Here is a 22377-nt window from a genome sequence, read left to right as displayed (position 1 = left end):
TTGGGAGCCCGAGGGTTCCCGAGGTTTGGGACCCTCCTTGGTTCTACGGCATTTCCTTACCAGACGGATGGGGTAAAGGGTCATTCCCATCCCCCCTCCTGCTCCCCACCCCCCACCCCCATCCCGCTTCCAGCTGCTCTTTGCCCAGATAAAGATTAGCCCATCCTCCCTCCTTCCTCCACACACTCTGTCTGTGACTCTCCCGGTGTATCTGATTCATCACGCCCCTCCCTACCCTATACAAATACACCTGAGTGCGGACAGAGCCTCAGACTCGCTCCAGCTCCTTACCCTGCGCTCTCAGGTAAGGCTCTGCTGGCTGCAGACCGGGGACAGGAGAGGCTCTCTGTGCAAGTGTGTGGTGGGTCTGTGTGGCCGTGCTTTCTCTGGTGTGTGTGCATGTGTACTAAATTGGTATCCGTGCCTCTGTTTCTGCTTGTGTGGGTGCATACATCTGGGAGTGTTGGTCTGTGTCTCTCATGAGCACAGCACGGGTCTGTGTGCCGTGTGTCTGTGTATCTGCATATGTGCCTCCCCAGCCCCAGCACCTCCGCCATGCCAGGCAGAGAGGTCTCACCGAGCGCCGAGGGGGTCCCGGTGTGCAGGGTCCTTTTCAGAGGACCCTGCACGCCAGCTCCTGTCCTTCAAGCTCCTTGGCCTGAACTGAGGAGAGAAAGTCCAAGGCTCATCTTGTTTTTTCTAATTGAGGTTTAATTGACATAACATTATGTTAGTTTCAGGTGTACAGCAGTTTGTACTTTTTTAAAAAAAGATTTTATTTATCTGAGAGGGAGAGAGAGAGCGCACAAGCAGGGGGGTGGGGGAGGGAGAAGCAGACTCCCCGCTGAGCAAGGAGCCCGACGTGGGGCTCGATCCCAGGACCCTGGGATCACGACCCGAGCCGAAGGCAGATGCTTAACCGACTGAGCCACCCAGACGCCTCAGTTTGTACTTTGTTTTTTGTTTTTTTTTTAAGATTTTATTTATTTATTTGACAGAGAGAGAGAGAGACAGAGTGAGAGGGAACAACAGCAGGGGGAGATGGGAGAAGGAGAAGCAGGCTTCCCGCCGAGCAGGGAGCCCGATGCGGGACTCGATCGCAGGACCCTGGGATCATGAGCTGAGCCGAAGGCAGATGCTTAACCGACTGAGCCACCCAGGCGCCCCCCAGTTTGTACCTTGTGACACCCACTTTGCACCTCCACCCACCCTCACCCCCTCCACCCACTGGCCACCAACCACCAGTCAGTTTTCTGTGTCTATGAGGTTGGGGGCTTTTGAGGGGGTTTTTTGGATTTTTTTTGATTCCACATATAAGTGAGATCATATGGTATTTGTCTCTCTCTGACTTATTTCACTTAGCATAATGCCCTCAAGGTCCATCCAAGTTGTTGCAAATGGTAAAATTTCCTGCTTTTTGATGGCTGAGTAATAGAACACTGTATAGCAGGGGAGGCTCAGATGGTTAAACATCTGCCTTTGGCTCAGGTCATGATCCCAGGGTCCTGGGATCAAGTCCCATATGGGGCTCCCTACTCAGCGGGGAGCCTGCTTCTCCCTCTGCCTCTGCCTCTCTCTCTGTCTCTCATGAATAAATAAATAATATCTAAAAAAAATAGAACACTGTATACACGTACCATGTTTTCTTTGTCTATTCATCTATTGATGGACACTTAAGTTGCTTCCACTTAAGTGGAAGCAATGCTGCAATGAACCTGGGGGTGCACATATCTTTTCCAATTAGTGTCTTCGTTTTCTTTGAATAAACACCCAGAACTGGAATTTCTAGATCCTGTGGTAGTTCTAGTTTTAATTTTTTTTTTAAGATTTTACTTATTTATTTGAGAGAGAGAATGAGAGAGAGAGAGAGCACATGAGAGGGAGGAGGGTCAGAGGGAGAAGCAGACTCCCCGCCGAGCAGGGAGCCCGATGCGGGACTCGATCCCGGGACTCCAGGATCATGACCTGAGCCGAAGGCAGTCGCTTAACCAACTGAGCCACCCAGGCGCCCCTAGTTTTAATTTTTTGAGGAACCTCCATACTGTCTTCCATAGTGGCTGCCCCAATTCACATTTCTACCAACAGTACATGACGGTTTCCTTCTCTCCACATCCTCACCAACGCTCGTTATTTCTTATTTTTTTGATACTAGCCATTCTGACAGGTGTGAGGTGATCTTTCATTGGGGTTTTGATTTGCATTTCCCTGATAATGGGTGATGTTGAGCATCTTTTCACATACCTGTTGGCCATCCGTACATCTTCTTTGGAAAAACGTCCATTCAGATCTGCCCATTTTTTAACAGGCTTGGGTTTTTTCTCCTTCTTCCAACTTAACTAGCCTTAAGCTTTTCTTTATCACCCCCTTCCCTAACCCCAGGCTCATGGATCTCTTCCAGACTCAATACTCACTAGGGGAAGGCTCAGGGGTCAGGAAGGACCATGGGCATAGCTCAGAGGCTGATCTTAGCTGAACATTTGTGGTAGAAGTAGAAGCCAACAAAAATGGGTGACTCGAGAGGTACAAGGGGTTGGGGCTGTTGTATTAAGGGTGTGTGTGTGTGTGTGTGTGTGTGTATGAACATTTGTGCTTGCATGTTCAGCAACCACATGAGTACCAGAGCACCCTGATGTCAGGTATTTGGTCCTTTTGTCATATACTATAGTCTGACTTGGGGGTCAGAAGAAATAATGTATTGTGTGTGCACGAGGTCCATTCTGGGGTTGTGCCCTGGGACCTGTGTGTCAGCCCCAAGCAAGCCAGCCTTGGCACCAGAGCACATCAGCAGCTCCATCCAATGCGAGTACACCCGTTGCAGAATGGCAAACTGGCTCAGACCCCAAGCCTGCCACAACTTCCAACCCTGGTGGGAGGAGGTAGGAACAAGCAGCTAGGGCCCTGGAAGGCTTTCCATTCACTTGTGCTAAGTCCCCCAGAGGCCCTTACAACCCCATCCTGCTCTTCTCTGCTCTGGGTACACTGCTGTCTTCAAGCCTCCCTCTCCCACGTTTATGCCAGGTGTCTACACAGGGACAAGAATCTATAGGGACTGGGTACCATGGCCAGGCACATGGTAGGCACATGTGAATAAGTAACCTGACTGGCCTTGACCAAGTGGAATTGAGTTAACATGGGACTGGGAGTCTGGGGGTGGTTCTGGGGGTCAAGTGTGAGGGTGTGAGGTTCGGGGGCCAGTCCTGATACTTTTATGTCCCTGTCTACCCACCATGTGGGTGAACCCACTGTGTGCATTCAGCACCCATGCCTGGCACCTACTTCGTGCCCAGCTCCATACTGGGTACCAAGCTAAGCCAGAGGGAGCGCTTTTATCCCTTGAAGGGGCTGTATGTATACATCCCTGGGAAGGAAGAAGGAGAGATTGAGATTTAGATCACAGCCAACTAAACTTGACCTGTTGAACCACAGGTGGTCCTTTTGTCCCTCCCAGTGCTTGGCTGATACAGATGGATCCAGGTAAGTGCTGCAGCTGGAAGGCTGTGGGGTGAAGAAGGAGGGAGAGAGGTGCAGGCAGAGGTCATCAGCCGTATCTACTGCAGGCCAAGAACGTGTGTTTGTGTGAAGGTGGCAGAGGGTTCTAAAAGGAAAACAATCTCTTAGATTTTGTAGAACACTTGACAGTTTAGGAAACATGCTCATACATCCTTCATCTCACTAGGTCTTCACCCTCAAGAGTAAAACAGGGTGCTTCTCCTATCGTACCCATGAGGCCCAGGGAAATTAGAAGCCATGCTCAGGATGAGGCTGTGGAGATGTGGAGGGCCTGGAGCCCAGAACTCAGCTCTTGGCAGCTGTGCCCTTGGCTCCCCTCAAAAGGAACAAAAGACTATCCTGGCCCTCAAGAAATAGCAATCTCATCGAGCAGATGATTCCCACCAATGGAGCACTTCACAATGCCCAGGACCCCTCTGACTGGTTGTTGCCGAATGAGTGAGCCCACTGGACCCACCGTAGCAAGCGGAGCAGCAGGATGGCCCAGTATAAGCACGCTTTCTGTAGGAAGGCACACAGAACAGAGCAAGAAAGATGTCCAAGTGGCAAGAGACATGAGCAAAAAGCTAAGAGTTGGGACCAGAAGGTCATAAGCAGGAACCCACAAACAGCTGAGGGTCTGAGCAGAGATTGGGTGGGAAAAGTAGGTTTTGGGGGAGGGGGTGCATGGGGAGGCAGGGTAAGGACTGTCTGGAGGTGGAAGCAGAAGAATCAGGATTTGCCACCATGGAATGCCTCCCTTAACATCATGGAATTTGGCCAAGGTTGAGAGGGCAGACAGCCCACAGGCTGGGGATAAGAACCCACACTCCTTGACTTCGCCCCACCCTGGAGGACTCAGTCAGCTCTTGAGCAAACAGGGATGCACAACTGAGCTTTGTACTGACTTTCTTTTTTTAAAAGATTTTATTTATTTATTTCAGAGAGAGAGAATGAGAGAGAGCACATGAGAGGGGGGAGGGTCAGAGGGAGAAGCAGACCCCCCGCTGAGCAGGGAGCCTAATGCGGGACTTGATCCAGGGACTCCATCCAGGGACTCCAGGATCATGACCTGAGCCGAAGGCAGTCGCTTAACCAACTGAGCCACCCAGGCGCCCTGTACTGACTTTCAATATATCCGTATCCATTGTTGAGAGAAGCAATGATGGTCAGGCAAGTGACCAAGTCTGAAGAGCCTTTGAGGGGCTTGGCGGTGGGGATGGGGCAGGGTTTGGTGGCCACAAAATGGGGCCACAGGGACAGGACAGGTATCTCACTGCAGAACCAAATGACCAAAGCTACTTCTTTTTCTCCTTTCCTCTCCCACAGGTCCAAGGGTAGGAAAGCTCTCCAGCTGTCTCCATATCTCCTCCCCGCTGCCATGTCCTCCAGACTTCCAGGCCCCTTCCTTGACCTTCAGGGAGCAGCCATGACCTTCATGAAATGAAAAGTGTGGAGCAGGCTTGGCCATCAGCCCCATGGGCAGGCAGGCAGGGGCACCACAGTGCTCCTCCACCCCCTGCCAGCTGCAGCCTTCTCCTCGGCTCCTCTCCTGTTTTCCCATCTGTCTCTCCGGCTTCCTCACACTCCCTCCCTGTCTCAGCCTCTCTCCTGCTGCTTCCCCGCCTGTTCCATGCTTCTTTGCTTTCCTAGCTACCCCCACAGCCTCCCTGGATGGCTGGCTTGCTCCCAACCCCCAACCTCACTGCAGGACCCCAGTGACCTGCCTCTGCCAGAGAAGGGAGGCTGCCCACCCCCCTCCCCTCCTTGGCTCCCACCAGCAGACCCAGCTCCTAGGCCTGGAACTGGCCCCACCCCAAAGACAGTCGTAGAAGGAAACGCGGGCAGGGTGCGAAGTGGCTGTTCGCAGGCATCACTGAGCCTGGACGAGGAAGGGGCTGCTCTGAAATGGTCACAGGAAGGCCCCGAGCCCTGGAGCCTGCCTCTTCCTTTCCCATGCCAAGCCCAGAGGCAGAAGCCGTCTGGGGATAGGGGCATAGCCCCACCCCCGCTCCCGCAGGGCTCCAGGCCCCCAGTGCCCCAGCACCAGAAGCAAGGTGGTTGGTGTCTCTCTTCTCTTCCTTGGGCTTGTGGCAAGAGGCAAAGAAACTCCTCTGGCCTTGGGGCCTCAGGAATTGTTCCAGCAAAGACAGAAGGTTAAGCCACACTCTCCGGCCTCTTCTGGCTGAGGCAATAAAGTCTTGATTTTACTATTTTTATTCTTCCTGTTTCTTGAGTCTAGCACCTGCTCAGGGACAGGCGTGGGCTCACACACACTCCCACCGTCACACATACACAAGCACGCACATGCGCCAACATGTGTATATCTGCGTGCACAGCAGGCAGATGTGCGTACATCTGTGTACCCGTGCATGCGGTGGCACCCACCTGTGCACAGACAGGTAGAAATATTTGCATGCAAACGGAGCACACACCCGTGTACCCACCCACCCACCCACACACACACACACACACACACTCTATATAGAGAACATGTACATCCTCACCTTGCCACCTACTTTGGGTCTCCTCCCACCCTTTAGCTACCCTCCTCCTCCTCCTCCTCCTCCTCCTCCTCCTCCTCCTCCTCCTCCTCCTCCTCCTCCTCCTCCTCCTCCTTCTCCTCCTTGGCTCCTGCATCTCCCCTAACCCTGCCTCTTGTCTCCTCCTTGCTCCTGGCCCTCACTGAGCTCCTTTATAGCCGCCCCCAGCCCCACCCTCACTTGTGAGTAGTCAGCCTGCAGTTCCTAGCCTGGCAAAGTCTCGAATAACTCTGTAAGGGTTCCTGGGTGAGAAAAGGGAGAAGACGAGATAATTCTGCTCCTTAGTTACAGAAATAAACCAAGGTCCAGGAGTAGGAGTCATTTCTTGGCTCAAGGAATGGAAATCAATGAATCTAGGTTCTTCCCCTTTTGTCTACTCAGTGCTCTGGCTTCATCGCTTGCTGTCCCTGCCTCCCAGCCCTCCACCACCATCCCCTGCTAGTGCCTGGGAATCTAGAATCCTCTACAACAGAAGGTGGAGGGAAGGGGGAAGGAAAAGGAAAGTTGATCTCAGGCAAGACTGGCACTGACCTCTGACTCTAATACTGTTCATTTGGCTTTCCACAGGGACATGGCCATGGTGGTGGCCATCCCCCAGGACCCAGTGGGCACCCCCCTGGCCATGGTCCAGGGCATGGTTCTGGAGGGAAACCACCCCCCTGGCCATGACCCAGGGGATGGTTCTGGAGGGAAAAATCCCCCAGGGCCCTGTGGGCACTGCCCTGGTCCACCTCACTAAGGAAGCAGAAGAAAGAGGACACAAGAATGGAGAGCCTGAGTTGGGTTGCCCAGCTGACCTGGCATGGAGCCTGAAGCAGAATCTTCTCTTCCTAATAAACAGCCTCCCAGAGGCCCTATTTTACTCTTAAAGAGCCTATCTTCCTTCATATCCAACTTGGTACCCAGGGGCCCTGGTGGTCCCTGAGTTCCCTAATTATAAAAATGAGCACCTAGCCAGGCATTCTCAGAAGCTTGACTCAGTGGTGCCCTTAGCACATGGTTGTATAAGACCACCGCTCCTTTCCTTTTCACCTCTGCTCTCTCCCATCAAACAGCCTCAACTGTGTCCTCATCACTTTAACCCTATCACATACACCAAGACCTGATGGGCCTCCCAAGGTTCCATCTAGATGCCTCACTCTACACATCAAAAGCCTTCAATGGATCCCTACTGTCCAGATGTATTTCTCACCATTCCCTAAAAAGACACTGAACGTTCCAGCCTCCTTAACTTTGCTTATTTCACCACCACCACCACCATCCCTTCCCCACCTCCAGCCAGCTTCCCTCCCATATTGAAACTCCACCATCAATATGAAGCCTTCCCTAAAGTGCATTATGAAGAGAGAGGTCCTCTTCACTCTTCTCTGTAGCTTATATCAACCATCACATGGGCCTGACCACACCCTACCCAGTTGGCACCAGTTTATGGGCTGGCCTTTTATATTTCCAGCCAAACTGTAAGCTACTCAGACAGGCCCACCACTTCTACACCTACCTCTAGATTCTCCCACCTAGTGACCTAGGCCTTGCGTAGAGTGACATTTGCACACAGTGTAGGGATACCTATATCCTCAATGCTTGTAGGTTCTGACTCTCTCCCCAGCCCCATTCCTCAGCCATGGCATCTCCCTGCACATTCAGCCAGCATGCTTGCTGTGAAACCCTTTCCAACCAAATCCCACATCTGGAACCCTCTCCACTCCCCTACTCCCAGGCCTCTCACATCACCCACATCTATTCTAGCCCTCTACCTGGGCCTGTCCCAGGCCCATCACCCCCTCCCCTCCCTCATAGCCATTCCCTGATGGTGGAGCAGCAAGTGTCTTAAAGTGAGTGGCTATTGGGTACCTCCGAGGCTGAAGTGGGGTGATTATAAGAAAAAGAGCTGCGAATTCTCTCTTCTCCCTCTCCCCCACGCCGCATACTCCACACTTAAATAACAGAAACCAGGCTCCAGGTCTGAGGGGTGCAAACCCAGGTCCAGGTCCAGACAAATGTGAAGACGGACCCAACCTGAACAGTGCCTGGTCCCATTGGGGAGGAGGGGGTTGCTGAGCAAAGCCGAGAGAAATGTGGGACTTAAGTCGCCCGACCTCTCAACCCTTTGGCTTCCTGCACAGTGAAGTGCGGGTGTGGGAGTTTCTCCCTCTTTCCGGCTGGAAGAGTGCGTTTTAAGTAGTGATGCTCTCTGTACGGTGCCTGGAGTCGCGCTTCCTGGTCCCTTACGGGAAGATCGATGTCCCCCTGGGAACGGCCAATGTGCGGACTACAGCCAGCCGGCCGGACTCCTAACAGCAGCTCTCAGACCTGGCCTGGGTAGAGGGGCCCACCACTACCGGCCCCGGGGTCTTAAAGACAGCAAGTCTCCAGCGCTAGACAGCCGCGCCGCAAGAAGCCTCTGTCCCCGCCCCCCCGGTGCCGCGCCCATTGGCTGGGCTTCTTGTTGGCCCCGCCCAGCGATCTGTCCGACTGGCGCTGACGCATGCGCGGGAGCCCGCCGCCGCCACGGCTTCAGCACCAGCGCCCGGACAGCGGTGCCGCCCACGGGCATGGACGCCGGCAGCGGCAGCTGCAGCAGCGGTCCGGCTCCCGGCCTGGGTCCGGAAGGGGAGCAGCGGCCCAAGGGGGAGACTTTGGCCCCAGACGGCAGCTCCCCGGACAGGTAGGACGGACCTCTCCGCAGACCCAGCTCGCAGACCTTCCCAGCACCCCCGCCCCAGGTATCCCGGTAGCCGCCATATGTCTCCCTCATTCATTCCTCAGCCCCTCCCAGAGCCCCTAACAGCGCCTCGGAGCTACCGGCCCTCTGGCCACGCCCTCATTCTGCTGGGTCAATTTTCTCCTCCCTGATACCCCCTACTGTCAGTCCCCATCGCCCTCACTGCCCGAATACCTGCCCCATCCACTGTTCCTACCTTACCTCTAGGGCCGGGGATTCCTCCGACCCTTCGGCCTCCTGAGCCCCTCCCTCTAGGCCCTGCCCCCGCATCTTCTTAGTAAGCCCCAAGCCCGCGGAGACCTCAGTCTGGGTTCCAGCATGTCAGTGTGCTTGAGGGTGCGCATGTGGCATAGACGGGAGGATCCCCCAGGTGTGTGTCGTGGGGAGGGCAGACAGTCGCCGCCACGCCAGGAACTGTCTCTGTCCATCACCATCAGTCTCCAGTCTGCCTCCATAGCTGGCTGCACACGTGTCGGCTTGAGTCCCCACGTGTGGCGACTACCAGCACACTCGCTGGAGGCGCAAGGGTGGGCAGGCTCTGAGGCTCAGGCTGCGGTCAGTACCATCCCTGAAGGAGTCCCAGGCTGGCAGGACAAGAGGAGCACCTTCTCACTGAGGGCCCAGATCTCAGTACCTCTCCTCCACCTTCCTCCACCATATGTGTGAGGGAACAGCCCAGCCAGGTAGCAATATGGCGCAATTTCTGTGCCCTGCCTGGTCTGCCACCCTCAGAATCCCTCCTCTGACATGACACTGCCTCTCTCTCTCCTGCCTGGACTAAAATAAGGCATTCTCTGGGGGCAAAAAGCAGAGGTGGACATACACTGCCCCAGTTAAAATGTATGTTCTGCACCTCAGAGCAAAGAGGAGGCCCCACAAGTAGAGAAAAATGTTTTCTTCCCTTTACTGTTAACACATCAGCCTGGATAGATTTAGCCACCTTTCACTCTGAAAGGCACAGACCTTTCTTCAAGGGAGTGAGACACAGGATGGATGTGTTCCCTGGACCAGGGAGCTGCCTGGGACTATTGCCTGACCAAAGAGCCAAGGATGGACAGAGCAGGGACAGGACAGGCCAGGGTGGGGACCTGGGGCCAGGGGTATCCCTAGAAGGGGCTGGAGAGTCATTTGCTGCCTTGGATATTTCATCAAGGATAAGCCTTGTCTGGTCTGATCACTTCCCCTGCACATGGGGGTCATTCTTGGGCACAGGAACCACTTGTTCTCTTTCAGCAACTCCTTAGGACCTCTGGCCTCTCTCTGCATTTCTCCAGAGACCCTGCACACTAATCAGGCAAAGGGACACAGTTCAATTCAAGAAACACAAATATGTTCCTGCTGAGCTAAGTTGTACTCTGGAGTTAAGATACGCAGCAAATAAAACAGTGTGCTGTTTGCATGTAAGCACACCCATGGTCCTTTACTAATTCATTGACTCCAGAGCAATTTGAAATAGTTCATTCACTGTGTTTTTAAAATTACCTTTTTATTTTCCTAGCGGCATGAACTTCTCCCTCATCTGCCTTGGCCACTCTGCAGGATCACATGGATGGCCATATGGCTATGTGTCTGTGGGCCTGGTGGTGCCGTTAATGCACATATACATTCACCTCTTATGATTCTCCCAAGTGGGGGCTGTGGGGGGGGGGCTGTCAGCCAGGCCCTGGCTGCTTTAGCTTTGGCCTCTTGAGGAAGCCCTGTGTCACCACTTTCCATCCCCCTGCCTGCCTGGCCCAGTCACTTGGGTTACAGGCCAGCCTAGGAGGTTGCTCACCCTTGTCAGAGCCATGGAACTGAGGGGGTGAGAATGAATGCCTCTTGGGGCGGCAAGGCCAGGGGTGTTTAACCTGTATTACTACTAGGTCTCTGGAAAACCGAGGGCAGCGGGGCCTGGCAGGAGAAAGCTTTTATTCTCAGAAGAGGTTGGCTCTTCTCCTCGGGAGGGTTGAGACCAAGGCCCAGTTCTATAGCTAGAATGTGAAGGATTTCAAATTCTGCCACATTGACAATGATGGGCACTGTCAAGAAGGATGAGATTTGGGAGCAGCTGATCGTAGGTCTCTGGAGAGGGATAAGAGGGGTTGAGAAGAAAGGGCTGGGGCCAGGGAGACCCCAGCAGAAGCAAACAAACAGTAGAGGCTGGAATCCCCCTGGAACAGAAGCCAGCTCAAGGGCGCCTGGGTGGCTCAGTTGGTTAAGCAACTGCCTTCGGCTCAGGTCATGATCCTGGAGTCCCAGGATCAAGTCCCACATCGGGCTTTCTGCTCGGCGGGGAGTCTGCTTCGTCCTCTGACCCTATCCCCTCTCAGGTGTTCTCTCTCTCTCATTCTCTCTCTCTCAAATAAATAAATAAAATCTTAAAAAAAAAAAAAGAAGCCAGCTCAAGAACAGAGCAGGCATATGAGCTTTGGCAGACTGGTTAAGGGGAATTACTCCCTTTCTCCTCCAGCACCCCCATAGTGCTAGCTACCCTTAATGGAAAAAAAAAACAAACAAAAACATTCCAAGTGGGGCAGGGGGAGCCTGGCTCTAGGAAAAGCTCAGTACTCAGTGAGTGCTCTAAGGCCATGGGCAGCTGGACTAGACACCCTGGCTGCCCCACCCTCCTGAGCCCTGGAATGCAGGCTTTGCTCTAAGGAGGGAGACCAAGGGGCACCTGGCTGGCTCAGTCAGTGGAACACGTGACTCTTGATCTTGGGGTTGTGAGTTTGAGCCCCACATTGAGTGTAGAGATTACTTTAAAAAAAAAATCTTGGGGCACCTGGGTGCCTGAGTCAGTTAAACATGCGACTCTTGATCTCATCTCGGGTCTTGATCTCAGGGTCATGAGTTCAAGGCCCATCTTGGGCTCTATACTGGGCATGGGGAGCCTGCTTAAAAAATAAAAAATTAAAATTAAAAAATTAAGTCTTGGGACTCCTGTGTGGCTCAGTTAAGCATCCAAGTCTTGATTTCGGCTCAGGTCATGATCTCAAGGTTATGAGATCAAGCCCTACATGGGGCTCAGCACTGGGTGTGGAGCCTGCTTAAGATTCCCTCTCTCCCTCTGCCTCTGTCCCTCTCTCCCCATGATGCACACGCGCTCTCTCTTTCTCAAAAAAATAAAATATAAAATAAAATCTTTAAAAAATAATAAATTAAGGGGAGACCAAGACTAATTGGTCATTTTCATGCCTTCAGGATAACCCAGACCAAGAGTGGTGCCCAACATGTGATAGGAGCTCAAAAGAGACCTGCAAGGGGCACCTGGGTGGCTCAGTCAGTTAAGCATCTGCCTTTGGCTCAGGTCATGATTCCCAGGGTCCTGGGATCGAGGTCTGCATCAGGCTCCTTGCTCCGTGGGGAGCCTGCTTCTCCCTCTGCCTGCCTCTCTCTCTGTCAAATAAATAAATAAAATCTTAAAAAAAAAAAAAAAGACCTGCAGAATAAAAACTTTAAAGAAGTAAATGTCAACACTTATGCACATAAACCCAGGCCATTTATCCAGCTTCAGATGACAGAGCTGGGAGCCCACCTCCAGTGCTCCCCCATTTTGCCCTCGGCATGAAAGTCGTGCTTTCCCAGACTGCTATGCCAGCCAGCCATCCTTCCATGAGGAGGAGGAAGAGCTTGCCTCTTCTTCCCAGTTCCTCTACTTAGTCTCTGGGCAGAACCCAGCATCCCTGGGCAATGTCTGCTTGTCACCAGGGCCAGGACTCTGGCCTCTCCCCGCTGTGGGAGTGCAGCAGGCGGCGCTGAAAGCCAGGGTTGGCTCGGCGTAAACCACACAGCTACACAAGTTCTGGCAGGCCAGGTGAGTCCGGTGAATGCGGGGAGGAGACAGGGCTCTGCCAGGGCTTCCCAGCCAAGAACCTCTCTGGGAACACCCCATAGCCATCTACTCCTGTCCCAAGTCTGATGGTCCTGCCTCCCCCTGCACCCAGGAAGTGGGGCTGGGTCCATGTACTGAGTACGGCCCTCATGAGTAATTTTTTTAAAAATATTTCATTTATTTATTTGAGAGAGAGAGACAGAGATAGCAAGAGAGAGCATGAGTGGGGAGGAGAGGGAGAAGCAGGCTCCCCGATGAGCAGGGAGCCTGATGCGGGACTTGATCCCAGGACCCCAGGATCATGACCTGAGCCGAAGGCAGATGCTTAACCAACCGAGCCACCCAGGCACCCCCATCATGAGTAATTTTGAAAGAAGAATCTATTGCTGACTCCGTCTTGTTAAGTTCTTTGGGGGTCCCAACTCCCTCTCCCAACTGTGCACACTCTTGCAAAGCAAACCTTCTGCCCCATGGCCCAAGGGCGGTGGAAGGGCAGCACTTGACTCTGCCAAACCTTCCCCAACTACCCCCACCCCTGTCAAAGTTGGGCCTTCTTCCAGGAAGCCCTCTGTGACTTCCTCTCTCACAGCACTCAATATGTTGGACTCTTGTCAACGTCTCCCACCTACTATGAATGCCTAGAAGACAAAGATGGGCCTTATTCATCTGAGCACCACCATTAGCAGCTTGTCTAGGGCTCAGTATTCACTCAACAAACATCCCTGGGACTCTTCTGAGTGCAAGGCACTGTTCAAGGCCCTCGGGCTACAGAGATGAACAAAGGCACAAGACCCTGCTCTCCCAGAGCTCACATTCCATAGGAGAGGCAGGCAAGAAACATGACAACTGTATAATGTCCGGTTGCGGCAAATGCTGTGAATAAACATAAAGCAGGGTAGGGGGATAGAGAGCTGGCAGGTAGTTATTTAGAAAGGGTAGTCAGGGAAGGCTTCTCTAAGAAGGTAATAGTTGAACTGAGACTAAAGGGAGGCTGTGAGCCATGCAGTTATCTTGGGGAAGAGATCCCAAGCTGAGGGAGGAGAAAGTTCAAAGGCTCTAAGGTGGGAATAAGATTGCAGTAGGTGCTCAATGACTGTCTGCCAAGAGAATAAACAGGTGGCTGCAGCAGAAAGAGCACAGGACTGGGGCTCCTGGGTGGCTCGGTTGGTTAAGCATCTGCCTTCAGCTCAGGTCATGATCCCAGGGTTCTGGGATCCAGCCCCACATTGGGCTCCCTGCTTGACAGCGAGCCTGCTTCTCCCTCTCCCACACCCTCTGCTTGTGTTCTCTCTCTCTCTGTCTCTCCCTCTATCAAATAAATAAATAAAATCTTTAAAAAAATAAATAAATAAAATAAAATAAAATCTTAAGGGGCACCTGGGTGGCTCAGTCAGTTAAGCATCTGCCTTCAGCTCAGGTCATGATCCCAGGGTCCTGGGATCCAGCCCTGCATCAGGCTCCTTGCTCAGTGGGGAGCCTGCTTCTCCCTCTGCCTGCCGCTCCCCCTGCTTGTGCTCTCTCTCTCTGTTTCTCTCTCTCTCAAACAAATAAATAAAATCAGAAAGAAGAAAGAAAGGAAGGAAGGAAGGAAGGAAGAAAGAAAGAAAGAAAGAAAGAAAGAAAGAAAGAAAGAAAGAAAGAAAGAAAGAAAGAAAGAAAGAAAGAAAGAGAGAAAGACTGCAGGACTGCAAGTCAGAATGGGTTTAAGGCCCAGCTCTTCTTATCTCCCTGAACCTATTTTCAAATATAGAACAAGGAAAGTATTTCCCCTGTAGGGTTTTGTGAGAAGTACACAAGATCATACACGTAAAAGCACAGTGTCTGGCACGTAGCAGGCTGCCAATAATGTTTTTTGAGTGCATGCACAGGTGAGTGAATGAGACAGGCTACCCAAGAGGTAGGATGGGGATGGACAGCTAGAGGCTGCACCCTCTTCACCTCTCCCCCAGGACTAATAAGAACAACCCCAAGCCTCCGTCTCCTTGTCTCAGACTACTGAACAATGCTGGGGCATGGGGTAGCCCAACACCATTCCCCACCCCCAACACCCTTGTCTCCTCTCTCCCCAGGTCCCAGAGCAAGGCCCCTGAGGCAATCCCAGAGAAAAGCTGCTGCCCCCACAGAGGCCCCTTGGAAGACCCTTCCAGTTCTTCAGGACCCCCACCAGCAACTTCCACCCTCCAGCCTGTGGGCGCATCCAGCCCCTTGGCCCCTGCACACTTCACCTATCCCCGGGCACCACAGGAATACCGGGGGGACAGTTCCCTGCCAGGGCTTGGGGACCGGGCAGCTCTGTGCTCCCATGGCTCTAGCCTCAGCCCTTCTCCAGCCCCCTCACAGCGAGATGGGGCCTGGAAGCCACCATCTGTGCAGCACCCTGTGGCCAGTGTCAGGTAAGGAAGGGTCCAGCAGCCTGCAAGCTTCCGTTGGAAGATGGGGCAGGGCTTAAAAGTGGGGTGAGCCCCCAGGCTCTGGACTCCTTCATTAAGAGGCAGCCCAGGATGTCCCCTGCCTCTGATGGAGGAGGCAGCCTGGATGGAGGAGGAAGTAAGGGTTGGAGCTTGGGAGTAGAACAGCCTGAAAGGGCTAATACCATCTTGCCCTGTCCCCACACCCTACGTCCCACCCTACAAGATGGCTCTGACAAGCAAGTGTCTTTTCTTCTCTTCCACAGGCAGGAACGGACCTTCCGGATGCCAAAGAGGTAGGCCTGGGCCTCTGGCCCCCTAGGGGTGACTAGGTTGGTGCCGAGTCTGGCCCTACCACCCCTTCCTGGTGACTCCTAAGCTCACTGCGCCCTGCTACCACACCCAACACCAGTTCCAGTGGCTTCTCTTCCTCTTTCCCAGCTATTCCCAGCTGATCGCCGACTGGCCAGTGGCTGTGCTCCTGCTGTGTCTGGCTGTCACCCTCCTCTGCACCCTGGCTGCCCTGCTGGGGGACCAGCTGCCCGACTTCTCCAAGCCCTTGCTGGTAAGAGGCTAAGGGGAGGGACAGGGATGCCCAGACTGGCCACCTCATCTCAGTCTGGGGCAGAAAGTTGGAGCAACCCAGCTGGGGGTGGGATGGCAGTGGTGGGCTCTTGACCCCCAGAGTGAGTTGGGGAGATGGCACAGAGGTGATACTCTCGTCCAATAATCCAGAAAGGCAGGCTGGCCTTCCCCGCTCCAAGGACCCAAAGGGGCAGAGCCAAGAAGGGCCAGAAGGAGCACTTCTCCTTCTGCCCGCCTGATCTTCTCTGTTCCCCTCCCTGCAGGGCTTTGAGCCTCGAGACACGGACATTGGGCGCAAGCTAGTGGTCTGGAGAACACTGCAAGCCCTCACGGGCCCCAGGAAGCTGCTTTCTCTTTCCCCAGACCTTGAACAGAACAGGTAGTGGGTTTCCATCTTTCCACTCTTGAAGGGAATGGGGGAAAGAGAGAGGGCATTGGGTGACCTCCCCAAATGCAGGTCAGGGGGACTTGCTGGGGTCTGCTGGGAAGTGGTGTCTGGCCTCCTCCGAGCCCCCACCCCTTGATGGTGCCTGGCATAGATTTTTCTCTTTACCTCAGCTCAAACGCCCACACTACTCTGAGCCCCACACCCTGGAGCAGTGCCCAGGAGGGCTTAGTCCGGCCTCGAAGGATGGTGGAGCCCCAGGAGGACAGAGGGCCGGAGAGCTTCTTCTGTGGCCCGCCTGGTAAGCAGCAACCTGGCCAGTTCCTGCCTTTAATGGTAGTCCCCATCATGCCTACTACAACAGGAGGGCGCAGGAGAACAAATCAGGGCAGACAGAAAGGAAGGAGGCCGGCTGGCCACGTTCAAGCCAAGGAAGTTGGGTTACAGTTGGGAGGCTGAGGTAGGACTCAGGTGCTCCAGCCACACAAAGTCAGGCTGGGTGGGGGCGGCGGGACACCGGATCAGGCAGCCAGGCACAGGTCTCAGACTCTTGAGAATCTGAACCTCATATGGTCCTGGGTAAGCGTCTTCCCTCCAGTGGGCCCAGGACCTGATGCCAAAGAGCTGAACTCTGGGGTGTGTGTTGCAGAGAAGAGCTATGCACAGCTGGTGTTCATGTCCACCTCAGCGGGCAGCCTGTGGAACCTGCACGCCATCCATTCCATGTGTCGCATGGAACAGGACCAGGTGAACCGACTGGGGAGGTGCCAGGGGTTGGGAGGTTGGGGGTGGGGGGGTGGACCAGGAACATGAGGGACCTAATCCCCAGGAAATACAGCTAAGCCAGGACTGCCAGGGTGGACTGAGGAAGAGTACTCCTTGCTTAGAAAAGTATTTGAACCCCTGTTGAAAGGTTCCAGATTGGGGTGGGGAAAGAAGAGTCAGCTGTTTTTAGAAAAGCCAAACACAGCCAAGACTACAGAGACTATGCAGAGCCTGGGGATTTTCAAAAGGTCCTGAAAAGGAGTCTCAAGAGCTGTTGAGCAGGCCCCAGCCCAAGGACCCCACCTCCATCAACCCAAGCAGTGCCAATCCAATCATGCTAATTGGAGAGCCATATACCATAACATCTGAAGAAAGGTTTGCTGCTAAAAACAGTGTAAACACCACTGAGTAGCCCAAGGCACTCCACACAAGTGTATCTCAAGTACCAAAAGACACTGGTTAGGAACATGTGCCCTGGAGTCAGATTCCTGAATTCAAGGCCTGTTTCTTTCTTTCTTTCTTTCTTCCTTTCTTCCTTCCTTCCTTCCTTCCTTCCTTTCTTTCTTTCTTTCTTTCTTTCTTTCTTTCTTTCTTTCTTTCTTTCTTTCTTTTAAGATTTTATTTATTTTTTATCTGAGAGAGAGACAGCAGGGGGAGGAGCAGAAGGAGAGGGACAAGGAGACTCCACGCTGAGCACAGAGCCCCACATGGGGCTGCATCCCATTATCCCGAGATAACAGCCTGAGCCAAAATCAAGAGTTGGGCACTCAGCCAAATGAATCACCCAGGTGCCGCAAGGCCAGTTCTAATACTCCCTAGCTGTGTGACTTGCAGGCACCTTTCTAAACTTCTCAGTGCCTCAGGCTTTGTATATAGAAAATGGGGCAAATAATAGTACTTTTCTCATAAGGATGTTGTGACAATTAAACAAGATAGAATTTGCCGTAAAGACTGGCAATAGAAATCTCTCAATAAATGTTGCTGTTGTCACCATGATCTCAGGCCCAAGGCCATACCGCCAGTTGGTAGCAAAACAGGGCCTCGGATCCCCAGGCCAGTGCCCTCCAGAGCTACACCAGCTGTTGTGATGTGTCATGTCAACAGCAGGTGGGAGAGAAAAGGAGGCATGAGGTCTGAAAAAGAAATAGCCCTGTCCCGAAGACGGTTTAAGCAGCCCAGTGGACAGAGGTAGGGGGCTAAGGTTTGGCACTGACGCTGACGCTGGAATGTTTTGGTCCCCACTTTTCCCACTGCTGGCTTCCAGTTCCCCGGACCCTTGACCCATCTGTGGCCGACACTGCCCCTTCCACTCCCAGCTGAGGCAGGGCAGAACTGGGGTGGGTGCTGCAGGGGCCCTTAGGGCAGGACCTCTCAGGCTGAGGCCTCGGGAAGCATTCCTGCGCCACCCCCCACCCCCCCTTTGGTGGAGTCAAGACGTGGCCAGGAACCAAATGCAGATCTGAGACAAGCCTCGGCTGCTGGGCTGTCAGGATACCTCTCCGCCTCCGCCCTCGAGCCTGACGGGAGGTGAGAGGGCCCTGGACAGGGCCCGGGGAACCTGGGCCCCCGCCTTGCCCCTGAGCTCTCTCCCGCCCTGTGTGCCGTACAGATCCGCTCCCATAGCCACTTTGGGGCTCTGTGCCAGCGTACGGAAGCCAACAGGTGCTGCCCCAGCTGGTCCCTGGGCAACTACGTGGCCGTGCTCTCCAACCGCTCCTCCTGCCTGGACACTACTCAAGCCGATGCAGCCCGAACGCTGGCCCTTCTGCGGGCCTGCGCCATCTACTACCACCGCGGTGCCCTGGTGCCCTCCTGTCTGGGCCCCGGGCAGGACAAGCCCGCGCACTGCGCCCAGGTTCCCACCAAGTGCTTCCGGAGCAGCGCCGTCTACCAACTCCTCCACTTCGTGCTGGACAGGGACTTTCTGAGTCCCCAGACTGCTGACTACCAGGTGCCCTCCCTCAAGTACAGCCTGCTCTTCCTGCCCACTCCAAAGGGGGCCCCCATGATGGGCATCTACCTGGACCGCCTCGCCACGCCCTGGGGGCTCTCTGACAACTACACATCCATCACTGGCATGGACCTGGGCCTCAAGCAGGAGCTGCTGAGGCACTACCTGGCCCAGGACACCGTGTACCCCTTGCTGGCCCTGGCTGCCATCTTCCTCGGCATCGCCCTCTACCTGCGTTCCCTCTTCCTCACCCTCATGGTGCTGCTGGGGGTGCTGGGCTCCCTGCTGGTCGCCTTCTTTCTTTACCGAGTGGCCTTCCGCATGGCCTACTTCCCGTTCGTCAATCTGGCAGCCTTCGTCCTGCTCAGCAGCGTCTGCGCCAACCACACCCTCATCTTCTTCGACCTGTGGCGCCTCAGCAAGAGCCAGCTGCCGTCGGCGGGGCTGGCACAGCGCGTGGGCCGCACCATGCACCACTTCGGCTACCTGCTGCTGGTCTCGGGCCTAACCACAGCCGCCGCCTTCTATGCCAGCTACCTGAGCCGCCTGCCGGCCGTGCGCTGCTTCGCCCTCTACCTGGGCACGGCCGTGCTGGCGCACCTGGCGCTCACGCTGGCCTGGCTGCCCTCCTCCGCCGTGCTCCACGAGCGCTACCTGGCGCGCGGCTGTGCGGCCCGGGCGCAGGGCCCGCGGGGCGGCAGTGCGCCCCGGCGACTGGCGCTGGCCCTGCACCGGCGGCTCCGCGGCCTGCGCAGGGCGGCGGCCGGCACCTCGCGCCTGCTCTTCCAGCGCCTCCTGCCCTGTGGGGTCATCAAGTTCCGCTACATCTGGATCTGCTGGTTCGCCGCGCTGGCGGCCGGGGGCGCCTACATCGCGGGCGTCAGCCCCCGCCTGCGGCTGCCCACCCTGCCGCCGGCGCGCGGCCAGGTCTTCCGGCCTAGCCACCCCTTCGAGCGCTTCGACGCCGAGTACCGCCAGCAGTTCCTGTTCGAGCGGCTGCCTCAGGGCGAGGGCGGCCACATGCCCGTGGTTTTGGTGTGGGGCATCCTGCCCGTGGACACCGGCGACCCGCTGGACCCCCGCAGCGACAGCTCGCTGGTGAGCGACCCCGCCTTCTCGGCCGGTGGTCCCGAGGCCCAGCGCTGGCTGCTGGCCCTCTGCCACGGAGCGCGGAATCAGAGCTTCTTTGGAGCCCAGCCGGAGGGCTGGCCCACACTGTGCTTCGTGGAGGCCCTCCAGCGCTGGGTGCAGAGCCCCGCTTGTGGCCGCCTGGGGCCGGGCCTCTGCTGTGGCCACGCAGGTTTCCCTTGGGCACCGCAGCTTTTCCTGCACTGCCTCAAGATGATGGCTCTGGAGCAAGGCCCCAACAGCACCCGCGACCTAGGACCCCGCTTCAATGCCCACGGCAGCCTGGCCGCCCTGGTTCTGCAGTTCCAGACCAACTTCCAGCATAGTCCGGACTACAGCCAGGCCCACCGCTTCTACACTGAGGTCAGCCACTGGCTGGCGGCCGAGCTGGGCCGGGCACCCGCCGGCCTGCACCGGGGCTGGTTTACCAGCCATCTGGAGCTCTACAGCCTGCAGCACAGCCTGAGCACAGAACCTGCTGTGGTGCTGGGCCTGGCGCTGGCGCTGGCCTTTGCCACGCTGCTGCTGGGCACCTGGAACGTTCCGCTCAGCCTGTTCTCCGTGGCGGCTGTGGCGGGCACCGTCCTGCTCACCGTGGGCCTGCTGGTTCTCCTTGAATGGCAGCTCAACACTGCCGAAGCCCTCTTTCTCTCCGCCTCTGTGGGCCTCTCGGTGGACTTCACCGTCAACTACTGTATCTCCTATCACCTGTGCCCACACCCTGACCGCCTGAGCCGCGTGGCCTTCTCCCTGCGCCAGACCAGCTGTGCCACGGCAGTGGGCGCCGCGGCCCTGTTCGCCGCCGGTGTGCTCATGCTCCCCGCCACAGTGCTGCTCTACCGCAAGCTGGGCATCGTCCTGCTGATGGTCAAGTGTGTCAGCTGTGGCTTTGCCAGCTTCTTCTTCCAATCTCTGTGCTGCTTCTTTGGGCCAGAGAAGAACTGTGGGCAGATCCTCTGGCCTTGTGCTCACCTGCCGTGGGACGCTGGAACCGGGGAGCCAAGTGCGGAGAAGGCAGGCCGCCCACGGGCAGGGCCGGTGGGAGGGGCGCCCGGATCCTGCTCGGAACAGTACGAGCTCCAGCCCCTGGCACGGCGCCGGAGCCCCAGCTTTGACACCAGCACGGCCACGAGCAAACTGTCCCACCGGCCCTCAGTGCTCTCTGAGGATCTCCAGCTGCACGATGGCCCCTGCTTCTCCCGGCCCGCACCGGCCCCTGCGTCCCCGCGGGAGCTGTTCCTGGACCACCAGGCCGTCTTCAGCCAGTGCCCAGCCCTGCAGACCTCGTCCCCCTATAAGCAGGCCGGCCGCAGCCCCAAGACCCAAGGCAGGCAGGACTCCCCAGGGCAGAAGGCTGAGCCTGTGCAGGCCTTACCAGAAGCCCCTGCCCACGCTCCCAAAGCCAGGGCTGTGGAGCCTCCCGATTGCCTCTCCTCCTCAGCCAGCACCCTGGAGGGGCTCAGCGTCTCTGATGAGACGTGCCTGAGCGCCTCGGAGCCCAGTGCCCGAGTACCAGATTCTGCGGGTGCCTCCCCAGACGACCTGGACGAAACTGTGCCAACAGTACCCGAGCGGGGCCAGCTGAACGGGAAGCGGGACACCCTGTGGCTGGCACTGAGGGAGACGGCGTACGATCCATCACTGCCTGCCTCCCACCAGAGCAGCTCATCCTGGAAGGGCCGTGGGGCCCCGGGGGATGGCAGCCCCGTGGTGCTGCCCAACAGCCAGCCAGACCTGCCAGATGTTTGGCTCCGCAGGCCCAGCACCCACACTTCCGGCTACAGTAGCTGAGGGAGGCCCGGGGAGGCCGGACTAGGGTGCAGAGCCTGCCGGAGGTGATGAGGCAGCCCCAGATGGAGCCTGATGGTGTCTCCCCACCTCAGCATGGAGAGGTTTCACCGCCCAGCTGTGGATTTTAAACCCTGCCACATGTGTCGGCCTTGGTCCAGGCTGCCGCTTACTCCCCACATCTGGAGGATTCAGTGGGACGGATCTTTGGAGTGAAAGGTCACAAGCTCATGTCCTGTGACTTGCTGAGCTCTCGTCTGCCCCGTGTAGTGCCAACCAGGACCTCTGGAAGAGGGAAGGCCAGATATGTAGCCCCAGGTATCAGGGGGAGGCTGACCTGGCCCCCATGCTAAGTGGGCGTGAGAGGCCCAGTCCTTGGGACCCTGCATGGCGCCTCACCAACCAAAAGAGCCCTGGGGAACCTCAGCAGCCTCCGGGACCTCACACCTTTCAGGGGCTCTTTATCAGGACACTTCCTTCTCTTTGGGGAGTTTCTCTGGACCAGAATTAGGCTGAGGCCTCTTTCCTGAATGGTGCTACACCCTCATACTCCCCAGTCTGACCAGCAATTTGTCAAGGCTGGGCAAAGATGGCTGCTGGGAACGAAGCAGGGGGAGGAGGGCTGGTCGGTCCCAGAGTGTCTCTAAACCGCAGGATGGTCCCTCGTGGGGAACTGCTCTGGCACAGAAAGAGTGCTCTCCCCTGTAAACAAACAATAAGAACCCTTTACATCCTGCATCTCTTCCTTTACACAATACTTAACTTGCATACCCATGTCTCCCTGGAATCTCACCGTTTCACT

At 55.8% G+C, this 22377-nt stretch overlaps 1 protein-coding gene across 1 annotated transcript; it reads left to right on the top strand.

Annotated features, from left to right (window-relative positions):
- The first annotated feature begins 8584 nt into the window (after positions 1–8584).
- On the top strand, positions 8585–21757 carry DISP2 (dispatched RND transporter family member 2). The gene is made up of 8 exons (XM_045901915.2): positions 8585–8697; positions 14635–14958; positions 15240–15269; positions 15415–15538; positions 15822–15937; positions 16117–16244; positions 16593–16690; positions 18318–21757. Exons 1-8 carry the CDS (start codon positions 8585–8587, stop codon positions 21576–21578), a joined length of 4194 nt encoding a protein of 1397 aa, XP_045757871.1. The 3' UTR covers positions 21579–21757.
- Positions 21758–22377: the final 620 nt, after the last annotated feature.

Source organism: Mirounga angustirostris, unplaced genomic scaffold, assembly GCF_029215605.1.
Source record: "Mirounga angustirostris isolate CCGP_5_RB_7025 unplaced genomic scaffold, mMirAng1.0.hap1 SCAF_9, whole genome shotgun sequence".
In the NCBI taxonomy this organism is placed as follows: Eukaryota; Metazoa; Chordata; class Mammalia; order Carnivora; family Phocidae; genus Mirounga; species Mirounga angustirostris.
This window is presented reverse-complemented; position numbering and strand designations above follow the sequence as displayed.